The sequence below is a fragment of the Pelecanus crispus genome, chromosome 2, assembly GCF_030463565.1.
Source record: "Pelecanus crispus isolate bPelCri1 chromosome 2, bPelCri1.pri, whole genome shotgun sequence".
NCBI lineage: Eukaryota > Metazoa > Chordata > Aves > Pelecaniformes > Pelecanidae > Pelecanus > Pelecanus crispus.
Window position 1 is genome coordinate 154,660,503 of NC_134644.1, and position 23,528 is coordinate 154,684,030.

A 23,528-nucleotide genomic window follows, 5' to 3' on the forward strand; every position below is an offset into this window, starting at 1 on the left:
AGAACCGAAAGAAAAACCAGCTGCTGGTCAGGAGGGTAGGAGGTGATTGCCATAAAGCTTAGAAATTCAGCTGTGAGTCTAATATGTACAAGTGATCTTAATCTAGCTCATGATATTATGAATGATTAAAAAAGTGATAGCTTTCTTTCATCAGATAAAGGAAAATAACAATACTTTAGCAATAATGGCATACAGTACAATTAAATACTGACATGCAGGAAAAGAAATGGCTAGGAAAAGGCTTGTTGTGGACTGGCCAAGACATGTAATTTCAAATACCTATTGAGAGTCTTTCTCCAATGCCAGAAAACAAGAAAATAGTTTTAAAGGTTTGAGGAAGCCCCCAATAGACTTGACCCCCAAGAAGCCCCCCTAGGAAACTGATAATGAATGTTGGGCTATTGAGTGTGGAATAACTTCTGTGAAATTCATGGGAATTATTAAACTAGACATGCTAAAAGGCTAGTGAATAGGGAATCCAATACTCCATCACCTAATTTGGCAAAAATGGAGACAGTGACTGGGAAAGGTGCATTCATCCAAGAAATGAAAAGCTGGAATTTGAGCAAGAAGTCTTGATAGCCAAGTTAGCATATGAGCTAATAATTTGCTTGGATTTGATTATTGCTAATGACTGCCTAATAAATGCCAGAAACTGTGCCTTAGAAAGTAAGTTTGTGGAAAACCCCCTTCTAAAAGTGGCTCAGGTTTGCAGATGGTAAGCAATAGTTTTTTAAATTATATTCTCCTTCTAGAGGTCAAAGCTCTAATAGTGTTTTATATTCCCTCCTCAGGCAAGGAAATGTGAAAAATGGTTGAAATCTGCTTCAGGGTGATCTTTGCTGCTGCTGTTAAAGAAATTATTTGTTGCTCCACTTCAGATTTTTCTGATAAGCAACAAATAGTATAATGGAAAATCCATCGCAAAATGTTAGAGAACAGATATAGTAGATACTTATAAGAAAAGGATGGGAGGATAAACTCACAGGGTTTCCTCTGAATTTCTTCCAGTTAGTATTGAATGTACAAAACTGAAATGGGCCAAGAGATTTCGTAGTCAGAAATGAGTTCTTAGACACAAAGGCATAAATTACGCTGCATGGCACAAGACTAATAACAAAACTGAATGACACTGGTAAGCACATATGCCACTAAGGAAGAATATGGCATAACCAATCTTGCATAACAATTTGTGTAAAAGATTTTGTATTTGTTACCTATTGTTTTAGATACCAAAGAAAGTGTAACTTCATTTTCCAGAGTGGAGATTGGACACCAATAGAGATGGAGCCAAAAGAACAAGGAGGAAAAGTTAGTACCACTATTACTGTAATATCACTGACTTTCTGGCAATTTATGTATGGATGGAGTTGTATATTTCTTACTTTCAAAACATTTATCGCTACTTTATCTCTCTCTTAGCCTGTTTCCTGTGTTGGTGTCTGGAAAACATACAAAACAGGAATTGAAGTACTTCCATGTAAGCTGAAGGCACCAGCGTGAAACTGAAACAAAGACAATGATTGCCTCAAAGTTTGTCTGCAGGGTGAGATGGTGCCAGGTGACTCCTGTAACCCAGCAGTGCTGTCACTCACCTTTGCACAGAGTACTCCATGTGCACCCTTCCCAAGCTACCTGCTGTAAGGATCTCAGCTTAGAGTCAGAGAAAATGTGCAATGGCCTCCTAGAACTGGAACAGCCAATAACTTGTGAGGGCACTAGCAGTACTGCAGGTTGGTGGCCTGACTCCCTGTCCAGCTCAGAAGCTGGCAGTCAGCACTTGCTTGTAACAGTATAACTTCAACAGTTTTCCAGATTCTTTTCCAATAAGAACTAAATGCACTGAAACTAAAAGAAACCCTGGAGACTTATTATAATTGTTATTCTATTATTATGATATTGTTTATTTGTGTTAGATTCGGGGCCCTAGTGAGATACAAGCACAACAAGAATGTCTTAGCAAATCTGGGAAGCTGTATCTGAACTATGGGCTGAGAGAACATATATTAAGTTCAACCACTCCAAGTAAGACCAAGTACCGTTGTGTCCCCCACCACACTACCCATTTTCCATTGGAAGAAACACCAGGTAGATGTGTCAGGAAGGAGAGGGGATGTGATCTAATAGACACCACACACCCTCTCTGAACAATGAGGGAATTAAATTAGTGGTGTCCCTGCCTTGAAGCTCAGACGCTGTCACGTATTCCAGTAATCCAAAGAACATCCACCAGCCTCTATCATCCAACATTTGGTGACATAACATAATCACAGAAAGGGGCCTAAGTTAGTTACTTTGGTGAAAAGGTTCACAGAAGCAGAGGCAAGCCTAAATCCCATCTCTTCTCATGACTTATTTATAGGATAGCTATCACTAAAGGTCCAAACCAGATCCTTTTTATTTGGTAGAAGTAAATAATCTCTTAGAATACTATGGCATTCCTAAAGGGAAGCAAAATTAATTCAGACTGCTTGAACTAGACAAAAACAACATAACCTAATTCTGAATAGGCTCACACCTGCAAAGGAAAATTTGAGGAAAATGTTTGACTAAGTGAATGGATAGATATGAAAAAAGGCCACATGGGAAAACTTTAAAAAGAAGGTATGTTTTTATTAAATGGTCAAAGAAAAAGCACAGGAGAGGAAAACTGAGTAAATGTCAATAATTCATATGGTATGTATAAACTAAACCAGCCCATATGTAGAGGATGAGTTAGGTTGCATATACAAATTCTAATTTCCTCATAAGTAGAAGTGGTAGAATCTTCAAATTTTGGTTCCCCCAAAATAAACTGATGTTTTATATCTTATTTGACCCTGAACAAAAACAGAGCAAAACAGTTTTCAAGTTTCCTGCTAAATTAAAACTTTATGAATTCTAAAAAAATTTCCAATTTTGTAATATCATTCAAAAATATCTATTTGTCATTTTCATATTATTTTCACTTCACAGATATTATGAAACAGATTACAACCTCTGTTTATCCATAGTAGCAGAGGTCTGACCCAAATGGTTAGTTTTTAGTCCTATAATTTACATTTTCAAGTAATATAAAAATATTGGGAAAAAAGCATCCATAAAATCACAAATTACATTTTAGTTCAATAACCTGATATTACATCTAGTTCTGAAAATGTAAGTTCTGTAACAGAACTTTTTCCCATAGAAATATTTACTGATCTGAACTTGCTTTTATTTTTAAACATTTTAAATACTCTCTTCATTTAGTGCTTTTTGAAAACTGTTAGAAAAAAAGATTTTCCTCTTCCAGGCTGATAATACAGTTCTGAAATCTTCACTGGGAATGTCACTGAAATCCAAGCTAGTCCTCAGGGACTCAGACAAAGGAACTCCATCAAGTTTGATCAGGCAGCGAATGAAAAAACTCAGAAGTTATTTAGATTGGAGTAAAATTTTTTGGAGTTGGCAAAGGGAAAACAGCCTTCTGAAGTCATGTCATCTGTAATTTGGTAAGTTATTTATTTTCTTTTAATCCTATTTGAAGTATCAACATTTCCAGTACATTGGCTGGATTGGCAGAAGTGTTGTATGGCTTGGGATAAACCCCAGTAAAACTTTTCATTCCTATCTGAGATGCTCCAAGTTCTGAAGGAGTTCCCCTCAGCTGAGAACATCCATGCGTTATGAACATCATCACATGCTTATTACCCCTTTACGTCACAGCAAGTCAAAACTTCAGAGGGACAGACAGCAATATTCTTTAGTGCATATGTCTGGGCCTGACCTCATTTTAATCTCAGTAACTGGTCTGAAAGAAACGCTAAGTCACATGAAATAATACTAAACTAATTAGGTAAAAAGAATATTATGATTTTTGAAAGTAACAGACATGACAAAAGGTAGCTCAAAAGACTGCAGGACCACACCACATCACTATAGGCAGAAACATCTGCTTATGGTAATAGGAAGTACTGTTTGAAAGCTAACACTTCTATGAACTTTACAGTTATTCCACATTTTTCACCTTACCATTTTGTATTCTTTCCAGCTTTTTTGAAAATCCAGACTCCCATCTTCTCGGTGCTGTATAACTGTCCATCCTCCTCCAGCAATTTCCATATTGCAAAAGACCTATGCAGTAATAAAAAAAAAAAAACCCAAACCAATAAAACAAACTTGCATTGGAATCCTGTCGTCTTAGGGGGAAAAAAGTATTTGAGTAACAGAACTAAGGAAGCCTGTTTTCCTATGGATTCATGCCCTATGCCCTCAATGATTTGATTACAACTGGAGCTCTTGTGTTCAGTGTAGTTCACCCAGTAATGTCTACTGTTCTTTCATTACATTACCCAAGAACATCTGCCCATCATCCCCCTCTGCATCCTCAGCTTTCGTCTTCACATTCCCTCCATGCTCCTTTTCTATTTTCTCTGCAGTGTGCCTGAAATCACTCCCTTCCTCTTAACAGCCAAGTATTTTTTTCAGTGATAATAATGTTTTCTATATCTTTTAGCAGTGTCATTCTGGCTAAGAAAGAATATTCAGGAATTCTTACAGAAAATCCCCATTCAAGTAGTCCAAAATGTAGCACAGATGAGATTATTCTGTTTTGCTTTGTATTGTAATGTTACCTACAGTGTGACAGGCAGTGTCCCAAAACAGAAACAGTTGATCTCGGTCGAAGCTGCCTTACTGCTGACAGGGGGCATAGATAGGAACAGGCTCAAGAACAGAGGTCTGTGGGACAGGCTCAGAAGTTAAGACCCATACAGAACATGTAAGATCATACTCTGCCATCATTGTACTAATAAAATTCTAACTTAGATACTGCGATTCCGTATATTAAGGATAATTTAACAATTAGAAAATTTTGCTGAAGCTTGATGTTAGAATGTTGTGTCAACTGAAATCTGTTAACAGTCTTAAATACTCCACATAATAATAAAAATGGATACTTAATTTTCATTCATTTTTGACTCTTCTTACATTATCTTTTCAAAATTATAGAAGACAAATTATGAAAAAATGTAAATACTGCTTATCCGTTCACTTTTCTTGATATGTGGCAAGTGACTGTATTCATTTTTGTTCCTATTTTTGTATGACACTTGATTTTAAGATCTGACTAAGTTTCTCAGTGCTACTCACTCAAGCAAATTTTCTTGATTTTCATTCCTGTGTACTCATTCGTGCCATATTGGCACTACAAATTTAATTTGTCTGTGCTCTTGAATAGCTATATCCTTCTCTTTAAGTAAGATGTCAATATGTAAGAGGGTTGAAGAGGTGTCACCTACCAGCTTAGCTTTTGGCACTCACATCAACAAGAGTCAATCCATTCAGCACTGGTTGGTAATTTAAAGATTTAACTTGCTTTGTCAACTTGAAGGTTACTATCCAATTCAGTTAAATAAAAATTCATCCCTCAGGACTAGAGAACCATATTCTACCCTCAGGCAAATCAATTCCACATCTTTCCTACTCATAAGTATTGTCACAGTAATCCTGTGCAAGCGCTTTTGTTTTAATTTGCTCCAGGCATGCCAAGTGAAGTCCCTGTGTAGGTACAGGAAGAGAATACCGAACAGTGCAAACATGTGAACTTGATTTAGGGTAACCACAAGAAAACCCACAATTTGCTAGACAAACATTTTGGCCCTATTCCTCCTTCAGGGAAGACACTGTGTGTCAAAACATTTATCTACAGGATTTAATTTCTTTAGTCTGATTTACAGTGGGTATTTCTAAATGATGGATTTACTTTCAAGTCATTTCAAGCTCCCATGAATCCACCGCCAATTTTTAAAGCATTAAATCCTCAACTGTATTAAGACTACTCATTTTAAAGATGTGGACAAACAAATTATGGCATTTTCATACTAAAATGTAATAAAATACTTATAAAAATACTTTGACGTCTTCTGAATAATACAGCAAATTAAAAGAGAAAACTGCACAGTGAAAGAAAGATTTACAGCAGCACATTATTCACTAGCCATCATTGTGTGGTCTGGCACTTTCCATCGCAGTAGACACAAACACCTGCCGTATTAACAGGAGTGCCAAGCTGATTATAGATGTTCATTGTGCATGGCTCTAGCCAACAAATGTCCTGGACTGGCTTCTGTCCCAGACAAGGTCAAGGCACTCAGCCATTAAACACCTTTTAGCATGTTCTGATATTTAACCCTCTACCAGAAGAGAAAAGGATGAAGAAAAGTGACTTTGAATTTGTATGCATCTTGACATGCTGAGATTGTTGTCAATAAAATAACCTGATTTAGCTTGAAAGAGCATCCAAAGCATTGCACTCTTGACCTTCCTTAAATGCATGGGTAAAAATACTCAGGCTACTAAAAAGCATATATGAGATTATTTACACATATTTTATCTTTATGGACTAAATTATTATAAACTTCATAATAATCATTTAGAGATCAGCCCAATTTTAAAGTAAACAAAAGGAAGGGGATTACCACATGCTGCATTTTAAGTGCATGCACACAAGTCTACATTGCTGGCATGGAGCACCAAGCTTAAGACCAGCCATTTGAGATTCAGGCAATGTGTGTCTGCTATGCAGAAACCAAACCTGAAGGTAACAACAGTCTCCACAGTATATGGGGCTAGCATACAATTAATGGGTTAAAATTCTGGCAGATATGCTCAGAGAGACCATCGACACCAATTTGGTAGGAAGTCCACAGGTAGAATGTAGAGGGGAAGGAATGAAGGCTGCATTCATGGCAATGGTGGCAATTGCTTTTGCAGCCATAAAGACCAAGATATATAGACCCCACTAGCAATTAATAACATTGTATTTTCAGTGCAGTGCACCCAGAAGTTGGTAGAAGTCATGCTTGTGAGGGCATTAGAGGAGACAGTAAGACAGTCCAATACATTGATCCAAGAGGAAATACAGAGGTTCTGTGTGCACTCAGACCAGTCCCCCTGGCCTACTTCAGTTCCTGAAGGTGACATGGTTCCTTCAGCTCCAAAATGGTGACAACCTCACTCCCACTGCTCCTCTGCTCATCAGCAGCCTCTGCTTCCCCTGTAGCTGATTCCACCTCTGCAGGGGACTGAAAGGACTCTTCTTGCCTTTGCTCTCACTACAGCCTAGGGACAATCATTTGTCAACACCATCAGGCATTGCACACATACACACACATCAAAGTAAGCCAATTAATCAGCTTAATACTTTAAGCCTATCTTTTTCTCTTCCCATCTCAAAAATATGAAATATTATTAAGATCCTTTTAAACAGAAATGAATCACTAATTTTTGATGCAGGGTTGGAAGACTAAGTAAGACTGGTAAGTGAGCGTACCAAGGGAGGTGCCTCGCTTGACCTGCTGTTTACAGAGAAAGACTCATGAGAGATGTCATGGTTGGAGGCCATCTTGGGCTTAGCGACCATGATAAGTGGAAAAGGATTCTCACCCATGAGTTGGCAGGACTCATTGAGAGGGCTTTAAACTAGGTTTGAAGGGGGAAGGGGATATAAACGGGCCCACTATTGAGGAGCCCAGGGGCGGCACGGCAATGTTGGGGGTGAAATCAATAGCCCATCTCAAGTGCATGTACACCAATGCACATAGCATGGGCAACAAACAGGAGGAGCTGGAAGCCCTTGTGCAGCAGGATGGCTATGACATAGTCGTCATCACAGAAATGTGGTGGGACGACTCTCATGACTGGAGTGCTGCACTGGATGGCTATAAGCTCTTCAGAAGGGATAGGCAAGGAAGGAGAGGCGGTGGGGTGGCTCTGTATGTTAGGGAGAGTTTTGACTGTACAGAGCTCTACAATGGTGATGATAAGGTAGAGTGCTTATGGGTAAGGATGAGGGGGAAGGCCAGCAAGGCGGATGTCCTGTTGGGAGTCTGCTATAGACCACCCAGCCAGGATGTAGAGGTAGATGAAGCGTTCTACAAGTGGCTGGCAGAAGTCTTGCAATCACCGGCCCTTGTTCTTGTGGGTGACTTCAACTTGCCAGACATCTGCTGGAAATACAACACAGCAGAGAGGCAACAGTCTCGGAAGTTCCTAGAGTGTGTGGAGGATAACTTTCTGACGCAGCTGGTAAGCGAGCCTACGAGGGGAGGTGCCTCGCTTGACTTGCTGTTTACAAACAGAGAAGGGCTTGTGGGAGATGTCGTGGTCGGAGGCCGTCTTGAGCTTAGCAACCATGATATGATAGAGTTCTCGATTCTTGGCAATGTAAACAGGAGGGGCAGCAAAACTGTTTGGGACATGGTTTAGTGGGCATGGTGGTGTTGGGTTGATGGTTGGAATGATGATCTTAGAGGTCCTTTCCAACCTTAATGATTCCTACTTTTTACTTTCATTAAAAAATTAATCCAGCCACCAAGCCAGGAAACATGGATTTATTACTCTACCCTTAATTGGTTTAGTGGCGGACTTGGTAGTGTTAGGTTAATGGTTGGACTGGATGATCTTAAAGGTCCTTTCCAACCTAAACAATTCTGTGATTCTAATGAACTAAACTAATGAACTGTTGAAGATAGGAACATGAAAGAAAAATTAAAATCTAAATTTGTAAGCATATAAAAATGAGGAATATAAATGGTATGGAGCTGTAAGCATGGAGGATAATTTTCTATGAATATATGAAGGTAAAACGAGCAAAAAACCAGAACTGACAGTAACATTTGTATATATGACAAAGGGATATTTTTTATTGAATGTCAGGATTCTACTAAGTATCCCTTAGGAAATATAAAATTAAATGAAGGTGTATTTTTGTGACCTGAAATATAAAATTACTATAAATGAGACAGTTGCCAGTGGCTGCAAGTATTACAGAAGGTAACAATATATTAGGCCTCTTAAGACATGTCAGAGTTGTGCATTGCATTGTGGTAATCCAGATAACTAAGCTGGCTTTAAACAAGCGGGTATGTCTCCGTGGAGTACTTATCAGGATATTACCTTGTGTCCCAGAGCAATCTAACTGTGTCAGCGTGGTGCTACCTCTGGGCTAATTAGTACTGGCACAGTGCTGCATTGATGTGATTTTGAAGCTATCTCAGCTGGAGTTAGTTCAGCTATCTCTGCACAGCACTATCTTGCAGACTGTTAATACGACCTTAATGTCTGAAAAAACATGTGTTAAAGCAATCACACTCCTCACATGCCTGGGATCAGCTCTTGCTGTGTTATCGCTACGGCAAGAGAGAAACAGGTGGTAGTAGAAACGCCCTCAACTCTCTCTCTCTTCCCCCCCCATGCCCCCCCTCAATTTTCTTGCTAAAATGCGAAGCTTCCAGGAAAAAATAATGCAATGATATCAGCTGAGTTATGCTGCCTGTATTGATCGATTGAAGTGTCTGCAAACAGGGATATAGTGGAGACACGGGGTGGCTTCCTGTGTCACTGTCCTTGTATTACCAGTGAAGTGGGTTTAAGGTAAATAAACCAGAAGCATCAGTGCCACAGTGCTTTCAGGTAACTGTTGTTCTTCATTGCAACCCAGCTTCTACGAATGGTTTATGAACTTTAATAAGGCTAAGAAAAGCCACTGAGAATTTGCAAATGCAAGTTGGACTTTGGTATTACATCTCTGTTTTGAGTTGAACAGCTTCTACAGCATTGCTTTTATTGTTCTTGTCCTGTTCAGTAATGCTTAAAGGAGTTTGTGTATTTTATGTCATGTCAATTATTTTCCCATACATTTTCACCAGAGTTATATTGATCTTTGCCTGGTGCACTCTCCCACCCCAATTCTACTCATGGTTTAATAAGCTCTAATTCCTTAGTAAACTATAACATCTTGACATCTGCCGACTTCCAAAGGCCTCTAATGAAACCAAATTCACTTTAGAAATAAGTTTTACATATCTTAATATCATCATAAAATGATTATAGACAATAACATTGATAATACTTGCTTTTTCTGTCTGCAGGGTCACCATTTTACTGAAGAAAGAATAAATTCTCCAGACACATGCGGTTCCCTCCCTCCTGTTTGGCCCATTTTCTGGACACCACTGTATTTTCCTCTCCCAGGTAATCAGCTCTTAGCCTTGCTGGGGGCTGCTCCCAATAGCGCCCAGTCAGAGGGACAGTCAGCATTCCTCCACATATAAGTTAGGCTTAGGTTATTCTCCCATGTTCCTAGCTTCAACTGACTCAGGTACCTTAGCACCAAAAGCCTTCAAAAAAATCAGTTTCCTTTACAGACTAATGTTTCATTTTCATCAAAAAATCCTCCCAAAGATCTTTTTTGAGAAGAACAGGATTATACATGCTTCATCACTTCAAACAGTGATAATATTCAGCGTGTTGTGTTCTTTACAGCCAAACTCTTCCCTGCTCCCCACAGGAGAAGCAGGATTTCTGTAAATCTTCACTTTTAAAAACTCCTCATTCTGCTGTTTCTTTCCCTGTGTTATCAGATAATCTCCCCATCAGCTTCCTCATTATAGCACTTTACTAATTCTCTTCTAAACTTTATCGCAGATTTATTTGCAGCCATAGTCTGATTCAACTGAACTTGCCAAGTGGGAGGAAGTGAGTCCATTATTGAGTATATGTTGGAACTTAGGAAGGATTCTCTGTCAGGAAGAAAGAAGAATGTCTGGAATAATATAGTTTATCATTTTCTTCACTCTATTGTATTTTCTTCAAGACTGAATATAGCCAAGGTTATTTATACCAGTACAGCATTTTGCAGAATAAGAGCTTCAATAAAGGCTCCAAATGCTCCTTTAACATCATGAACAACATAATGTTAACAAATAAGAAAATAAAAAAATATTTACTTTACCTTTTTAGGATCTGACACATTGTTAATATAAATAGTGTAGACCCCACTTTTGTTAAAACCAGATTGGTATACATCTGCGCAGTCTCTGAAAGGCTTTTCGTCTTCCTTTTTTGTATTCTTTAGTAAAACTGCAAAACAAAAGAACGTGATAATATAAGTTACAATGCCAATCTTAAGCTTTTCTGTATCAAGGAAGTCCACTTTTGCACATTGTATTCCTTTTAAACATACACAGTAATAACTGTGCTATGGTTCCTGCACAGTGCATTTTGTAAATTCTATTGAAGAACTACTATGAAACTTTCAGACAGATGGCAGAATAGGCACGAGCAGAAGTCAGTCACAATGCAAATAGCTAAACTGGGCATCCTGTCTATTGAGAGGTGAACACAGCGCATTTCTCCTCAGTGCAAAGGCCGGTGCAGCTGCAGGTGTTACCCCTGACTCAAGCTGTATCTGGGAGGTTGCCAAAGAATGCCCCAGAGATGGCACATGGAGGTGGACAAGCTTGTTCACTGTTGTGATCTGAGACAGATGCTCACCTAAGACAGCAATGCACAACCCTGGAAGGAAAAAGCTTGTGCCCTTCCTCCATGAGGTAAGGCCTTTTGAGCAGCCTAGGCGCTTGGGGCAAGGGAGCTGTTTGCTTAAGTTTTTTTTTTTTTGGCAGAGAATTATTTAATGATTTTCATATCTACATACATAAAAGTTGCTAGATACAATTACTGGAAAAAAGAATAAAAATCAGTGCTACCGCAGTCAGTTGTTTAGAGTCATGATTTATTGAATTGATTTTTGGCTTAGAACAGGAAAACAACTAATGTGCAAGTCTTGATCCTGTATATTGCAGACAGACCACATATATGAGTCTAGGCTGAGAAATCAGGAGGACGAGATTATTTGAGGTTCCTTGTCTTGAACAACCAGGAGATTCCCTGTAGGAGGAGTAACATCTGAGAGTGTTCCTTCACTTTCACAAACAAAAGTAGTGTGACCCCACACGATACTGAAGGATATGACTTCATTCCAACAACACATACTTTAAGCACATCAGTATTCCCATGGAAATCCATCAGTCTACTCAGATTCTTAAACATGTCCTTAAGTGCTGTGCAGGGCCCAGGCCAGCACTTCATTAATAAGGAAACAATATTTAAGTCCTCCAGACCCACTCATTGTCTGGTGACAGGCACATCTTTTTCATTTTTGGCTTGAAAATGTGAATTATAGGTACAAAAGAGACTACGCCTTATTCACTCTCAATGAAGTGGCCTGTGCTGCAAAGCTGGTGCTTAATGACAGTGGTGTGTAAAAAAGCAATGGCCTTGCACAGCATGTGGGACTACCCAGGCCGTAAGATGGTATAACGCCAAGGCTTTGTACCTTGATCTACTATCTCCCCTTTTGAACACTTCACAGCAGTATTTTAGGGTGGCAAATTCCTGCCAGATCAATTGGCATTCATACCATTTCATAGACGGGGAAATTGAGGAAGAGAAAGGTTAAATGTTTTACCTCAGTGATTTTGTGAAAAGGTGAAAACAGAAAAATAGTGAGAAATCCAATCCTGAACTGTAAGACTATCCTGTTCTCTAGGTAGGTATTTTACTCACTTGTCATAATTTTTTCTCCCTTTTATGTGTTTCATTTTCTTCTTTTAAAATTTGATTTTAACAAACAAAACCCCCTTACTTCTCCCTTTCCATGTCTTTGCTGCATATTTATTATTTTTCTCCAACACCATCAATAAAAATAAAACCTGGTTCATATACTTGTATATGAACTTCAATTGGAAACTCAATGGCTTTGACACTTGGCCATATATGGAAAAGGTAGTGCTGGCAATGCAGTAGATGACACACTTCCCCATGAGATGGCAGGGAATGAGGTCCTCAGCAAGGTATGCATCAACAGTGCACTCCCAAAGGTGCCATTTTTTACATAAGACATAGAACTGAGGCCTTCACGATTTGTGTTAATTAAAGATTTCATGGTACTTTCCTGTAAGCAGATGGTGTTAGTATCAGCAGCCAACGTCCAACTTGAATAATTACTTGGGGCTGGAGCCAAAGCCTAGAGGAGTTAAAGCAAAGCCTCTCACTGATTTTGGGGGGGGCTTTAGATTAGATCCATTCTTCCTGGCCCGAATTTCTCTAATACTGTTGTTTCAACTGCAGACATCAGTCTCTCTTGTCTAAAAAATGTATTTAGTTGTGCAGAGGCAGAGTGTTCATTCCCTTGAGTCTTAAAATACTTATATTTTAATACTTTTATGTAGGCAGATTATCCTACCTCTATTTAACAGTTACACACACATTGAAAACCACTTGGAAATAAGTATTTAAGAGTCAATCAAGGAAATTTGAATTTGGTTCCTTTTTAACTGAAAGTTAGACAAAAACATCATTAGTATATCCTAAAGTTCATATTATTTAAATTTTAAACAAGGTAAGATTTTGATTTCAGAGTAATTAGAATTAGATTTGAAAATAATTTGCTAAGGAGATGGATCTCTAGGAAGCATACTTAGAAATATTTTTTTTTCCTCATTCTTAAAGACTAGAAAAAAACACAGTAAAACTGCTGTTGATGTAAGAGATGAAGGACAGATAGATGCCATAGATATGCCCAGTTCCTTCCATCTTTCCTCTCAGTATCAAATAGCTGAAATATCTGAGATCACAGACAGCAGATGTGTTAATTTTCTATAGGCTAAGCAACCCAATACCCTTCTTTTGCAGTAGTGGGTTTTATTCAGTGAATGACTGTAGCCAGGAGAAGATGGCTTTCCTTGGGTACCTCTCATCCCTCTCTCAGGAGTTAGTGCTCCCACTGGAAGGAAAGCTCAGCTCCTTGTGAAGGTGTTGAACTATTACAGATTGCAGCACAGTATATTAAGCATGACCAGCACAAAGTTCAGTTTTTTGTAATACCTCAGACTGTAATTTGCAAGAGCAACCCAAAGTTATCAGAAAATTAATACTCAGGAATGTTACTGGTAATGTTCTTTTAGGGTAAAATATGTTTTTTCTATGGTTTGCTATTGTTTTTCTAACTTAATATTCCATACAATTTCCAAACCAGTTCCACCTAGTATAGCTCCAAACTGTTTTTTCTGTAACATTACATAGACCTTGAATCCTTTATACATCAAGTGAAGTTCCTGACTGATACATTGGCTCACATATGGTAGATGTGTAAATAATTTTTTTAAAAAAGTAACGAGGCTCAGATAAAGTAGTTCTAAAACAAAAATACATAGCCATTACATTTCTGTGTTGATCTTCGAGGTCTTAATTGACTTTACACAGACTCCTAATGTTAGTTTAGCTATTTTCAAATACAATGCTTATGCCAAAGTTTTATGTACCTGAAGAAAATGATAAGTCTATGTCAAGCAAAATAATATTATCATTTTTTAAACCTGAATGCTTAGCCAAAATTTGGAGCCCTTGGGGTTTTTTTTGATTGTGTTTTCTGGATGAATAAACTGGAGATGAAATCATGCTCCTTTGAAGCAATGATGCCTATGTAGAAAATCCTACCTTCCTGAACAGAAGGAGAATTAACAAGAGAAATATGTTCTTCTTTCATTGAACTTCCAAAAGTCTTTTGCTTATTTTTTTGCCCAGTAACTTTCTCCTTGGGCTATGCTACCCGTGTTTCCCTACTTGATGAATTATTTCTTTCAGTTATCAGTCTTTGGGCTGTTTCTTTTCCTTGATGCCCTGGATGATGATTTGAGTCCAGGCAATACAGCAGGTACCATCCATAACTGCCCAGAGCTCTGTCAGATGGCTGCTCCCATGCAGAGGCAACAGCACTGGCATTGCAACTGCTCTGCGGCACCATGGAGGAACAGGAACTTAATCAACGAGGTTTCTGCTAACCCAGAGGTTGTGAACTGCCAGGGCTGAGCAGCTGTTCTGCTGCATTTACTAACAGAGTATTAACTTCAGTAGAAAGCCGGCGTCAGCACCTGAGGTTGTAGCCTCTTCAGTGTTCTTAGAAAGGGTTACTGGAGCTTGCAAGTGAGAGAGCTCAGACATGTAGGGCCTTTTCCCAAAGCAAGAGCCAGGGAAATCCCCTAACCGATTGCTAGTTGTGTGTGCCTCTGTGTAGGGTGAGACTATTTTTCTGCTATCAGTCATGAAAATAAGTCAATAGTAAATGAGTTTACCAGTTCCTAACAGCTACCACAAATAAAGGATGCCTGCTTTTCTGCCCGGGTTTAAAGAAATACAAACTGACTACTAAGAATAAATAGCTTCTGAAATATTTAGTAACCTAAAGTTCTCCTCTAGGAATATGAAATTTAAAACATACAACATTTATCTTTTTGAAAATTTTATGAAAATTATATAATCCTACCTCTACTAGAAAAAAATATTTAAAAAATAATATACTTGATTTTTAAAATTGAGATTTCTGATTGTTTTTGAGAAAATGAAGTGGTTATCTCATTTCTTTTCAAGTCCCCATCGGATATTTGGTGACTGAACAGTGCAGTTTGTCTGTAAGCAATAAAGAATGTTAAACTGCAGTTCATTATGTTGACTGAATCAATAAAATCACATTCATATTTACTAAATTATTTAATATCTGAACTGCCATATTTGTGAAATCATTCAAGACTGAGTTAATCACTAGCATCTTATGTCCTTTAGTGATACTGCCAGCAAATGGAAGACAGCTGTTGGGTTTTTTTGCGTGATAGGGACTTATTTGGACAGATAGGCAGAGATTTCTGTGGTGTCTTAGTGAATTATTATATTTTCATTGTTTTAACATTTTATTGAGATGAATCTAATTTTCTTATAGGACTTAATAATCACTATACATACCAAAATACACTTAAAAAATTTCTTCATGCTTTTGAAGCCAGAAGGAAAAGTCTCTCTCAATATCTTATTGGCAAACAGAATTGACCTAAATTTTAGCTGCTCTATTCAAAGCATCTGAGGTGAAAATTTCCTTCCCCAGATGAACAGCTTCTAAAAAATCAAGAAAGGAGAAAGTTGTGAACTGATGGCTTTTACCTACAGCTGTAGCATTCTAGGACAGGGTCACTCAAGGACTACCAAATGGCAGTTTCTGTCTAGATCCAGACTGCAAATAAATTTTGCCTTGAACTTGTCATGGTTCCAGACACATGGTGGGGAATCCTACATTTCTGTAAGAGATCCTGTATCTCTGACAGCTTTCCCAGCCATTTGGGTGCAGCTGCTGCGCACCGCCACAGTTCCAGTTCTGATGGCAAAGCGCCTGGCTCGTGAAGAATCAAATCAGGAACAGTTTGCTAATGTTATCAAAAGGATGTCAGTCAAATATCCCCAGTGAGGAGGCCTGGAACGTGGCCCATACATGTATATATGTTCCCAGACTTAGCAGCAGGAACCACAAACAGATCTGACACAGAAACGGTGAAGATTATTTTTGTTTTGAGGAGGAAAAATATGCAAAGAGTTACAGCCACTCAGTTTTTGCTGACTTACAGCCAGAGGTACGGTCTGTTGTTTCAGTGGCCTAGTCTTGCATATACCAACCTCCACCTGAGAACAAACATTAAACTGCAACCTAATAGCTGGCTGTGATGTGCAACTATTCCCTGCAACAAGACAGCCCTGTGACAACATAGTTGAGCTTCAAATGTTACACAAGCCACAGGGAAAGGCACAAACCTGGAAGCCAACTTCAAGTTAGATATGCTCTCCAGATAACCACAGCATTGCCTACAAACTAAAATGATAGACATGTAAGAGCACATTTATGTCCCTGTCAAAAGGAACTTGAAAAGTGCATTTTCTGGATTCTAGTATGTTCAGGTACATAATATATACTATGTGTTTTTCCTCTCCAAAAAGTATTTCTGGATTATTAAAGCTACCACCATCACCCAATATAGCCGATGTGAAAAAGAATTAGAAAATTACAATCCATTGAGAGGTATGAAATTAAAAAAAATATTGCAGTTACTTATTATTGATAAAACATCAGGAACTTTTTATGCATCTAGCTAGTTAAGTAAAAGTTTTAAATGTGAACTTATATGCACTTAGTACCCGGTTCTAAATAATTATAAAGACAAACTACCACTACCCGATTCAAAACTTTCTCCAACATCAACTTTATTTCCTCATGTATTAATACTACTTTTTATTTTCATCTCCACAAAGTCTGAATATCATCTTAAAAAAGGGGGGGGCAGATATTAATATGAAACCTGCTTCTGGATGTCTTACAGTCCAGCAGTCTTCTCAGGTAAGTCGTTGTTTGTACATGCTTGTGTACTTACATTTGCTTATTGGGGAGGTGAGAGAAAGTTTAGGAACTGGAGTTTGGACATATATTTTCCTTCCAGTAAAGTATACATTCACCAAAATGCTTTTCAAAGTAATATTTCTTTGTCAGATTGCTCTGAATCTGACAAAAAGAGCTGGCCAAAGGCAAATTGGGGGAAAAAAATAAAAAAAATTGACATAATGGAATAAAATATTCCTATTCTGGGAACTACTACTCCATAATCAAGTTTATAGATTATAAACTTGCAGATTCTAGTTTATAAATCTTTATTGTCAAGGCTCCCATCAGTCCCAAATGAAGTTAGGAGAGTGGCTATACCAGGTTACATTGCCGCTCCAGCCTCTCCAGTGTCCCATCTCCAGCATCAAAGGCCTTAGAAGTCATGGGCCTTCCTCACCAGGCTTGATCTTTTAACCTTCACTGCTCTTCTGTTTTCTTCTTTGTGTAATTACTTATTTTCTCCTTATTTTCTTTTTCCTTTAGGCCTTTCCCTCCCCAGGAGGACCCTAAATTTTGCAAGGGCTGGTCTAACACCTGGTCCCAAAAAAGTCTTCAGTAGGAACAGATGTCAAAAGCAGATGACTGAAGAACAGCAGAAGAGCAGGCAAGCATATCTAGGAATTTACAGCATAGGAGCTTCCTCTGCCAGATATATCATCTGTAAATTTAATAGGTTTTGAAAGAATTTTCTTCCATGAATTTTTTCAGTAGTTTTTTTTTTGAAGCCGCATGAATCTTAATCATTCACAGTGTCTCGTACCAAGGAACTCCATACACGTACCAGATGAAGGACAATCTCTCGTTGTTAGCTTTTAACCAGTGTATTTCAGCTGGTGACCCTTCATTCTTAGCAGAAAGTGACAGTAATCCTGCATCCATGCTTCACAAGTCACCTACAATTTCTACTGCATTCTCCTTCTATTATCTTCTACACTGCCTGAAGTATTTCTCATATGCCTAATGAGTGCTATTCCACATCTTTGATCATCTACCTTTGTAGCTTTTTGCATATTTTTTCATTTTGGTTCTTTTTTTTTTTTTTCTGAGACATTGGGTCCAATATTTTATACAGCATTTGAGCACATCCTGAATTACAATGTGGTACAATTTTTTCAGATTTCTTTTCTGTTCCTTTGTAATAATTTATAAAACACAATTTTCATTTCGACCATTAATAGGCAAGTAGCACCTCCTGTGTCTTTCATTCAAGATTTCCTTGGGAGCTTATCTTGAACTTACATAGGTATTTTAGAAGGTGCAAGAAAACAGAACTCTAGAATTCCTTCCTCAGGCACGTTCATCTGCTGAATGATTAGAATGGAAAATGCTGGCCTTCATTTAAGTGTTCAGAGTTTATGGAAGTATAAGTAATTATATATGTATATATTTACACACACACACACACACACACATATATTTTTAATGTCTAAAGGAGCACTTAGTCATAACCCAAAACCCAGTGCAATGGCAGGGTGTCACATAAAGGACTGGTGCTGCTCTTCCCATTTCTGTTGGTTGTAGACTGTCTCCATAGCCACACCATGAATCAGCTAATAGGAGATCTGGCAGAAAGTGGTTTGGTTTGGTGTGGGGGGGAAGGGAGGAGGCAGGCTTGTGGATTTTGTTTGTTTGCTTGGTTGTTTTGTTGTTGGTTTTTTGTTTCTTTTTTTGTTATACAGGTTTATTATTCCACTGGAGCAGCTCAATGATCTGATTCATCCTGTGACCCTACAATCTCTAGACTGGATGGAGAAGTGCAAGGATTTTGTTTCCAAGGAGCAATGACAAAAGCAAAAATAGCCCCTTTGCCATCAACCCCTACCCCTTCATGGCTGCATATGTACCACTTAGGGCATGTGGGAGGCCCAAATAGATGTGCAAACCTGTCTTAAGTACAATCCAGCATAATTACCAGGCCATACTGAAATGCAGTTAGTAGGCTACAATGATTCTACCAGCCTAGGAACTAGTCCAGTGTCAGATTGAGTAGGAACACTAAGGTTCATTACATACAAGAATTTAAGATCCATATTTTTAAGGTGGGGAGGAAAGAGAAAAGGAGTAGCCAATTAGATGCCTCACATTAATATTTACAGAAATGTTTTAGCAGCTAACAGAATATTACTTTTCTCTCCCACATGCCCTCTAAGAGTCTGAAGTAAGAAAGGCAAACAATTGCATAGCAAGAGCACTCAAGCTTTCCAACTACTTATTAAACAAATCATTTAAAGCAGAATTTCCCTCCTGTAGTGCTGCAGGAATGGACTCGGTCTTGGAAAACGACGTTAACGTAGTGAGCTTTCACCCTCTCCAGGGCATAATTATCTACTACCTAATAAATTATCAACAGTTATCAAGTTTGTTTCCCAATAAATCCAACCTTAGTGACTGGTAACAACAATAATACTTCGATTCACTGTGCATTTGAAAGACATCATTTAGGAATACCATAAAGTGGTCCTCATTAGTGAGCTGAAATAGAATGCCTTATGGACCATTTACAAAGAGATAAAGACACTTAATTATCCAGCTGCAATATAGTTCCTTAATAGTTTCTGTTTGAGACAGCAATTTTATGAGCAACCAGCCATTCACTGAGAGATGAGAACTAAAGAAGTTTTCACAAACTGCTACAGGAGAGATTAAGCCACTGGCTTTGTTTAATATTTCTAGTGCCCATATTTCTTTAATTGATGTATATATTTCCACACAGGCACCCTAATGTGCATTTAGTGTTTCCAGCTGAAGAATGGTACGCATACAAAGAAATTTTTCACTAACAAGCCATTTGGGTGATACTGGCAGTGTTGTTATTTGGTTTATATATGCTGATAACAACTTTGGCATGAGAGAATAATACCATTTTCACAAAGCAGAGTGAAGAGGGATTTGGCACTGACATATACTATATGAATGAGGGTGGTTAATTAATTTCAATATTAACAATCAAGAATTTAAATGTAAAAATATATACTTAAAGTATTCATTTTTCAGTACGAATAAATATTGACCTCCTGCTGTGACAATCAACAAGTTAATAGGGATAAAATATGGGAATGCCCAATTCTGTTTTGAAAAATTTGAATATTTTCCCACTGACATGTTTTTAAAATGCTGCACATTCCAATTGACTTATTTCAGTACTGAATCTCTATTAAACCAAAGTCTGGATTGATCCTCCCTAATACACTTTGTTGCATTTCATTATACAGCATAAGTTGGAAATTACTGTATCCTTGCCTGAGCAAGGTATGAAAATACTTTTATTTTTAAATCATGGTGATTTGGAATTAATATTGTTATTTATTTAGTTTAGAAAACAAGAATATAAAATTAATCTGTCCCAATGTAGATACTGATCATATAAATAGCAGCACTAATATCAGCACCCTTTAACAGATAATATGGAAAACAGGTAATTGCAGATGCAATTCACCTCATCCTAAGAAAAATCACTTGACAAAAGTGCCTTTGTTGACTCTAAAGGAAGTCCAGACCAGAACTCTACATCTACAGTGTAAATATTAGGTGAGTCAGGTGAGGCTGACCCCCAAAAACTCTTACTTCAGCTTTCTGAGCATCTGTGAAAAATGCATATCAATACAGAAAGTCTCCAAAGGAAACAGGAAGTCTATAGCACCTGAACAGAATAAACAAGAAACACAAAATAAAGCTGATGCTAATGTGTATGTTTAACTGAATATCTACACAACTGTACAGACAACCTGGCCTCTCTGCAGCCCTATAGCGCTTTCCACCTCAGTGGGTCCATGTACTACTGTAAGGGTAAGGGGACCCCTCTTCCATGACACTAAGTGCAAAATTAAGATTCAATTTTTCCCCAGCTTTCAAAATATAAATAAATGCATATCAACAAGTAGAATGCATCTTTATGATAGTGAGCTTTGTGAATTGCAGGTAGACATTTTCTGGTAGTGATCTTCTGATTTCTTTTTAAACTAAATGTATTTCTGTTATTGCTTTAAGATGTCTTAAAAAAAATGAAACTGCTTGCTCATAAAATCTCTAAAGCAGAAGGAAGTAGACAGAAACTGAGCAAAAGGATGTTTTTTGTATTCTTGAACACACATACTGTCAACCTTAGCTGAAGCTATTTACTTTGACACCTTTGGGGATCAGAGTAGGACTTCAGGACAGAATAAGATAAGTGTGGAACACCAGATGGTTTCAGTGCATGAAATGAGCTTTTGTTTAAAGCTCTGGTGTGGTCACTCTAACTTTGTCAAGTCTGTGATTTTGAATTCAATCTTAATTAATATTAAGAAAAATAGCCTTAATAAAAAAAAAGAATTTCACAGATGAAAAGCATCATGTTTTGTTATCACACTGCAGTATGTTATAACACATTGGTAATAAAAATGCAATTTCAGGTATAAGAAAAAAAAGTCTGTCACTTTATTCATGCATTCTTTTCTTCTACCATGTTTCAAGCACACTCCTGATCCACCTCAGACCTACAGCTTGCAGCCAAAGTTGGTCAGAAACTTCAGTGCATTTAGCAAAACTCTTATTTTGTTTGCTTCTGTGCTTCAGAAGAAAACTAATGAAGTGACCGATATGCCACACTCTAAGTTTCTGCCTCACTAGTTATGTCTCATCATGTTGAAAAAACCCAGCAATGTCAAGGATGAGGTACAAAGAGAAGGCAAGTGCTTAAGGAATGAAAAGATATTGTTAGGTAAATGGTACCAGACAAAACATGCTGTCACCTCAAAATATATCTCAAATGAGTACCAATATTATTCTTTCCATGCACAGAAGAAAAATGACCAAGAACTGTATCATACAACCTTACTCTTCTATACCGCTGTCTAAAATCTATTAGATTTATATTTCCTCATTATTGTATTCCAATATATGGCTGTTTCAATATCATACAGAAAATTTGTCTTGCTGAACACAGTCCAAATATTAAGATTTAAAATCACTTTTCAGAACACCTGAATCTGTTATTCTATCCTGGGATTCCCACTGGGATTTTGTTTTTTTTGTTTTTAAATACTAGCTTGTATTATATAAGGTGTCTTTGAAGTCCTTCTAATGAAGTAGGCCAGCATCACTGCTGGGGTTAATTCTGCTTATGTCAATGGAGTTTCCCCTGTGCCTATAACCTTCGGGTCATTTCTTTGAAGTTCTCATTCTATTCTCACTCTCTTCACTTCAGCATAAATTTTAACATCATAACAACTGTGGTCTAAGAAGTGGAATACACTACTTACTGTTTAATGTTTTGAATAAATTAATTGCTATGCCTTTTAAAAGGTTGAATACCATTAAAATAAATTTTTGGACGTATTTACTTTTCCTGCATAATTTTCTAAAATATGAAAACTGCCCATAACCCAGGAGATTTGTACCTTTTCAGAAATGCCAGACCCACTAACCATGTTATTTACTTCATGAACTCAATAGGCACTTCTGGGGAGGTAAATTCCTGGCATATATCTGTATTATTTTGAGAATTAAGCTTAGCTTCTTGTCAGCATTCAAGAGGAAGCTAATGCTTCATTTCTCTCCTACTAGGAGGTCACAAAACCAGACATTTGTAACAAAACTTTCTCTACTGTTCCATTAGTCCTCTGAAGTATACAAGTTTAGACCAAACATTTTAACAAGGTATGCTATTATGCAGTCTGACAGACAACATAAAAAACAGGAAAAGGAAAATAAGTTTATGGTTAAATATACTTTCCCACTGAATTTTTACATTCCCTGAATCTGTGGGTAGGAGTACTTGGGAAGCTATCCTAAGTTATGCAAATTTATGTTAACACAATAGACACTCTAGATCTATTTTATTCTACTGGAAAAAAAAAAAAAAAAGGACAATGTATTTGAAAATATATGTGACTTTTGACCGGGCACATTTTGTGACATTTGGCTTGAAACATAATTTCCCACTGGGTCAATACAATTTTGGAATTACTTGGTTTGAACCTGTATACACTTTGATGATGCAGATGATATTATCTACTGTTTAACATAATTTCTATTTTTCTTTTTGAGTAATATTTGTGTGACTCTCTACTTAGCACTAGATATCCTTTTCGCAAGTAATTTTTCTGACGTGGAAGCTTAGAAAGTCTGTCACTAAAGTAGTTACTGTGTTACAGATTTATTGTTTGACCATGACAGCAATGTGCCAAAATGCTTTATCCATCCTCAGACAAATAATATGCAAAGTATTGTGAGGAATGAACAGTTTAAAGAAAACAATAATCACAAAATCTTTGATGACCTTTGCAAAGAATGATGTGGCGTCTATCCAACTCTTAACCTTCGACAGGTGAAGGACTTCTACAGTCTTGGAGGTAGTCGTGCAATATCTCTATGATGATTAATTAAGCCTTCCCCTCAATGTTTTTAGTTCTCTCTTTTGTTGGGGAAAAGCAAAAGTTTCAGGCATTATCTATATTTGAATTTGGAGATTACTTGATCTTTTAAAAGT

The 23,528-nt window shown here is 37.6% G+C and overlaps 1 protein-coding gene across 1 annotated transcript in view; it reads right to left on the reverse strand.

The window, feature by feature from the left end:
* The window catches only part of ANGPT1 (angiopoietin 1), a 167,097-nt gene that overhangs the window by 50,338 nt on the left and 93,231 nt on the right, over positions 1 to 23,528 (reverse strand). The window contains exons 5-6 of the mRNA XM_075705277.1: positions 10,757 to 10,884; positions 3,994 to 4,095 (exon numbers count right to left, since the gene is read on the reverse strand). Of these exons, the coding sequence (XP_075561392.1) occupies positions 3,994 to 4,095; positions 10,757 to 10,884 (230 nt within the window). The remainder of the gene's footprint in view (positions 1 to 3,993; positions 4,096 to 10,756; positions 10,885 to 23,528) is intronic.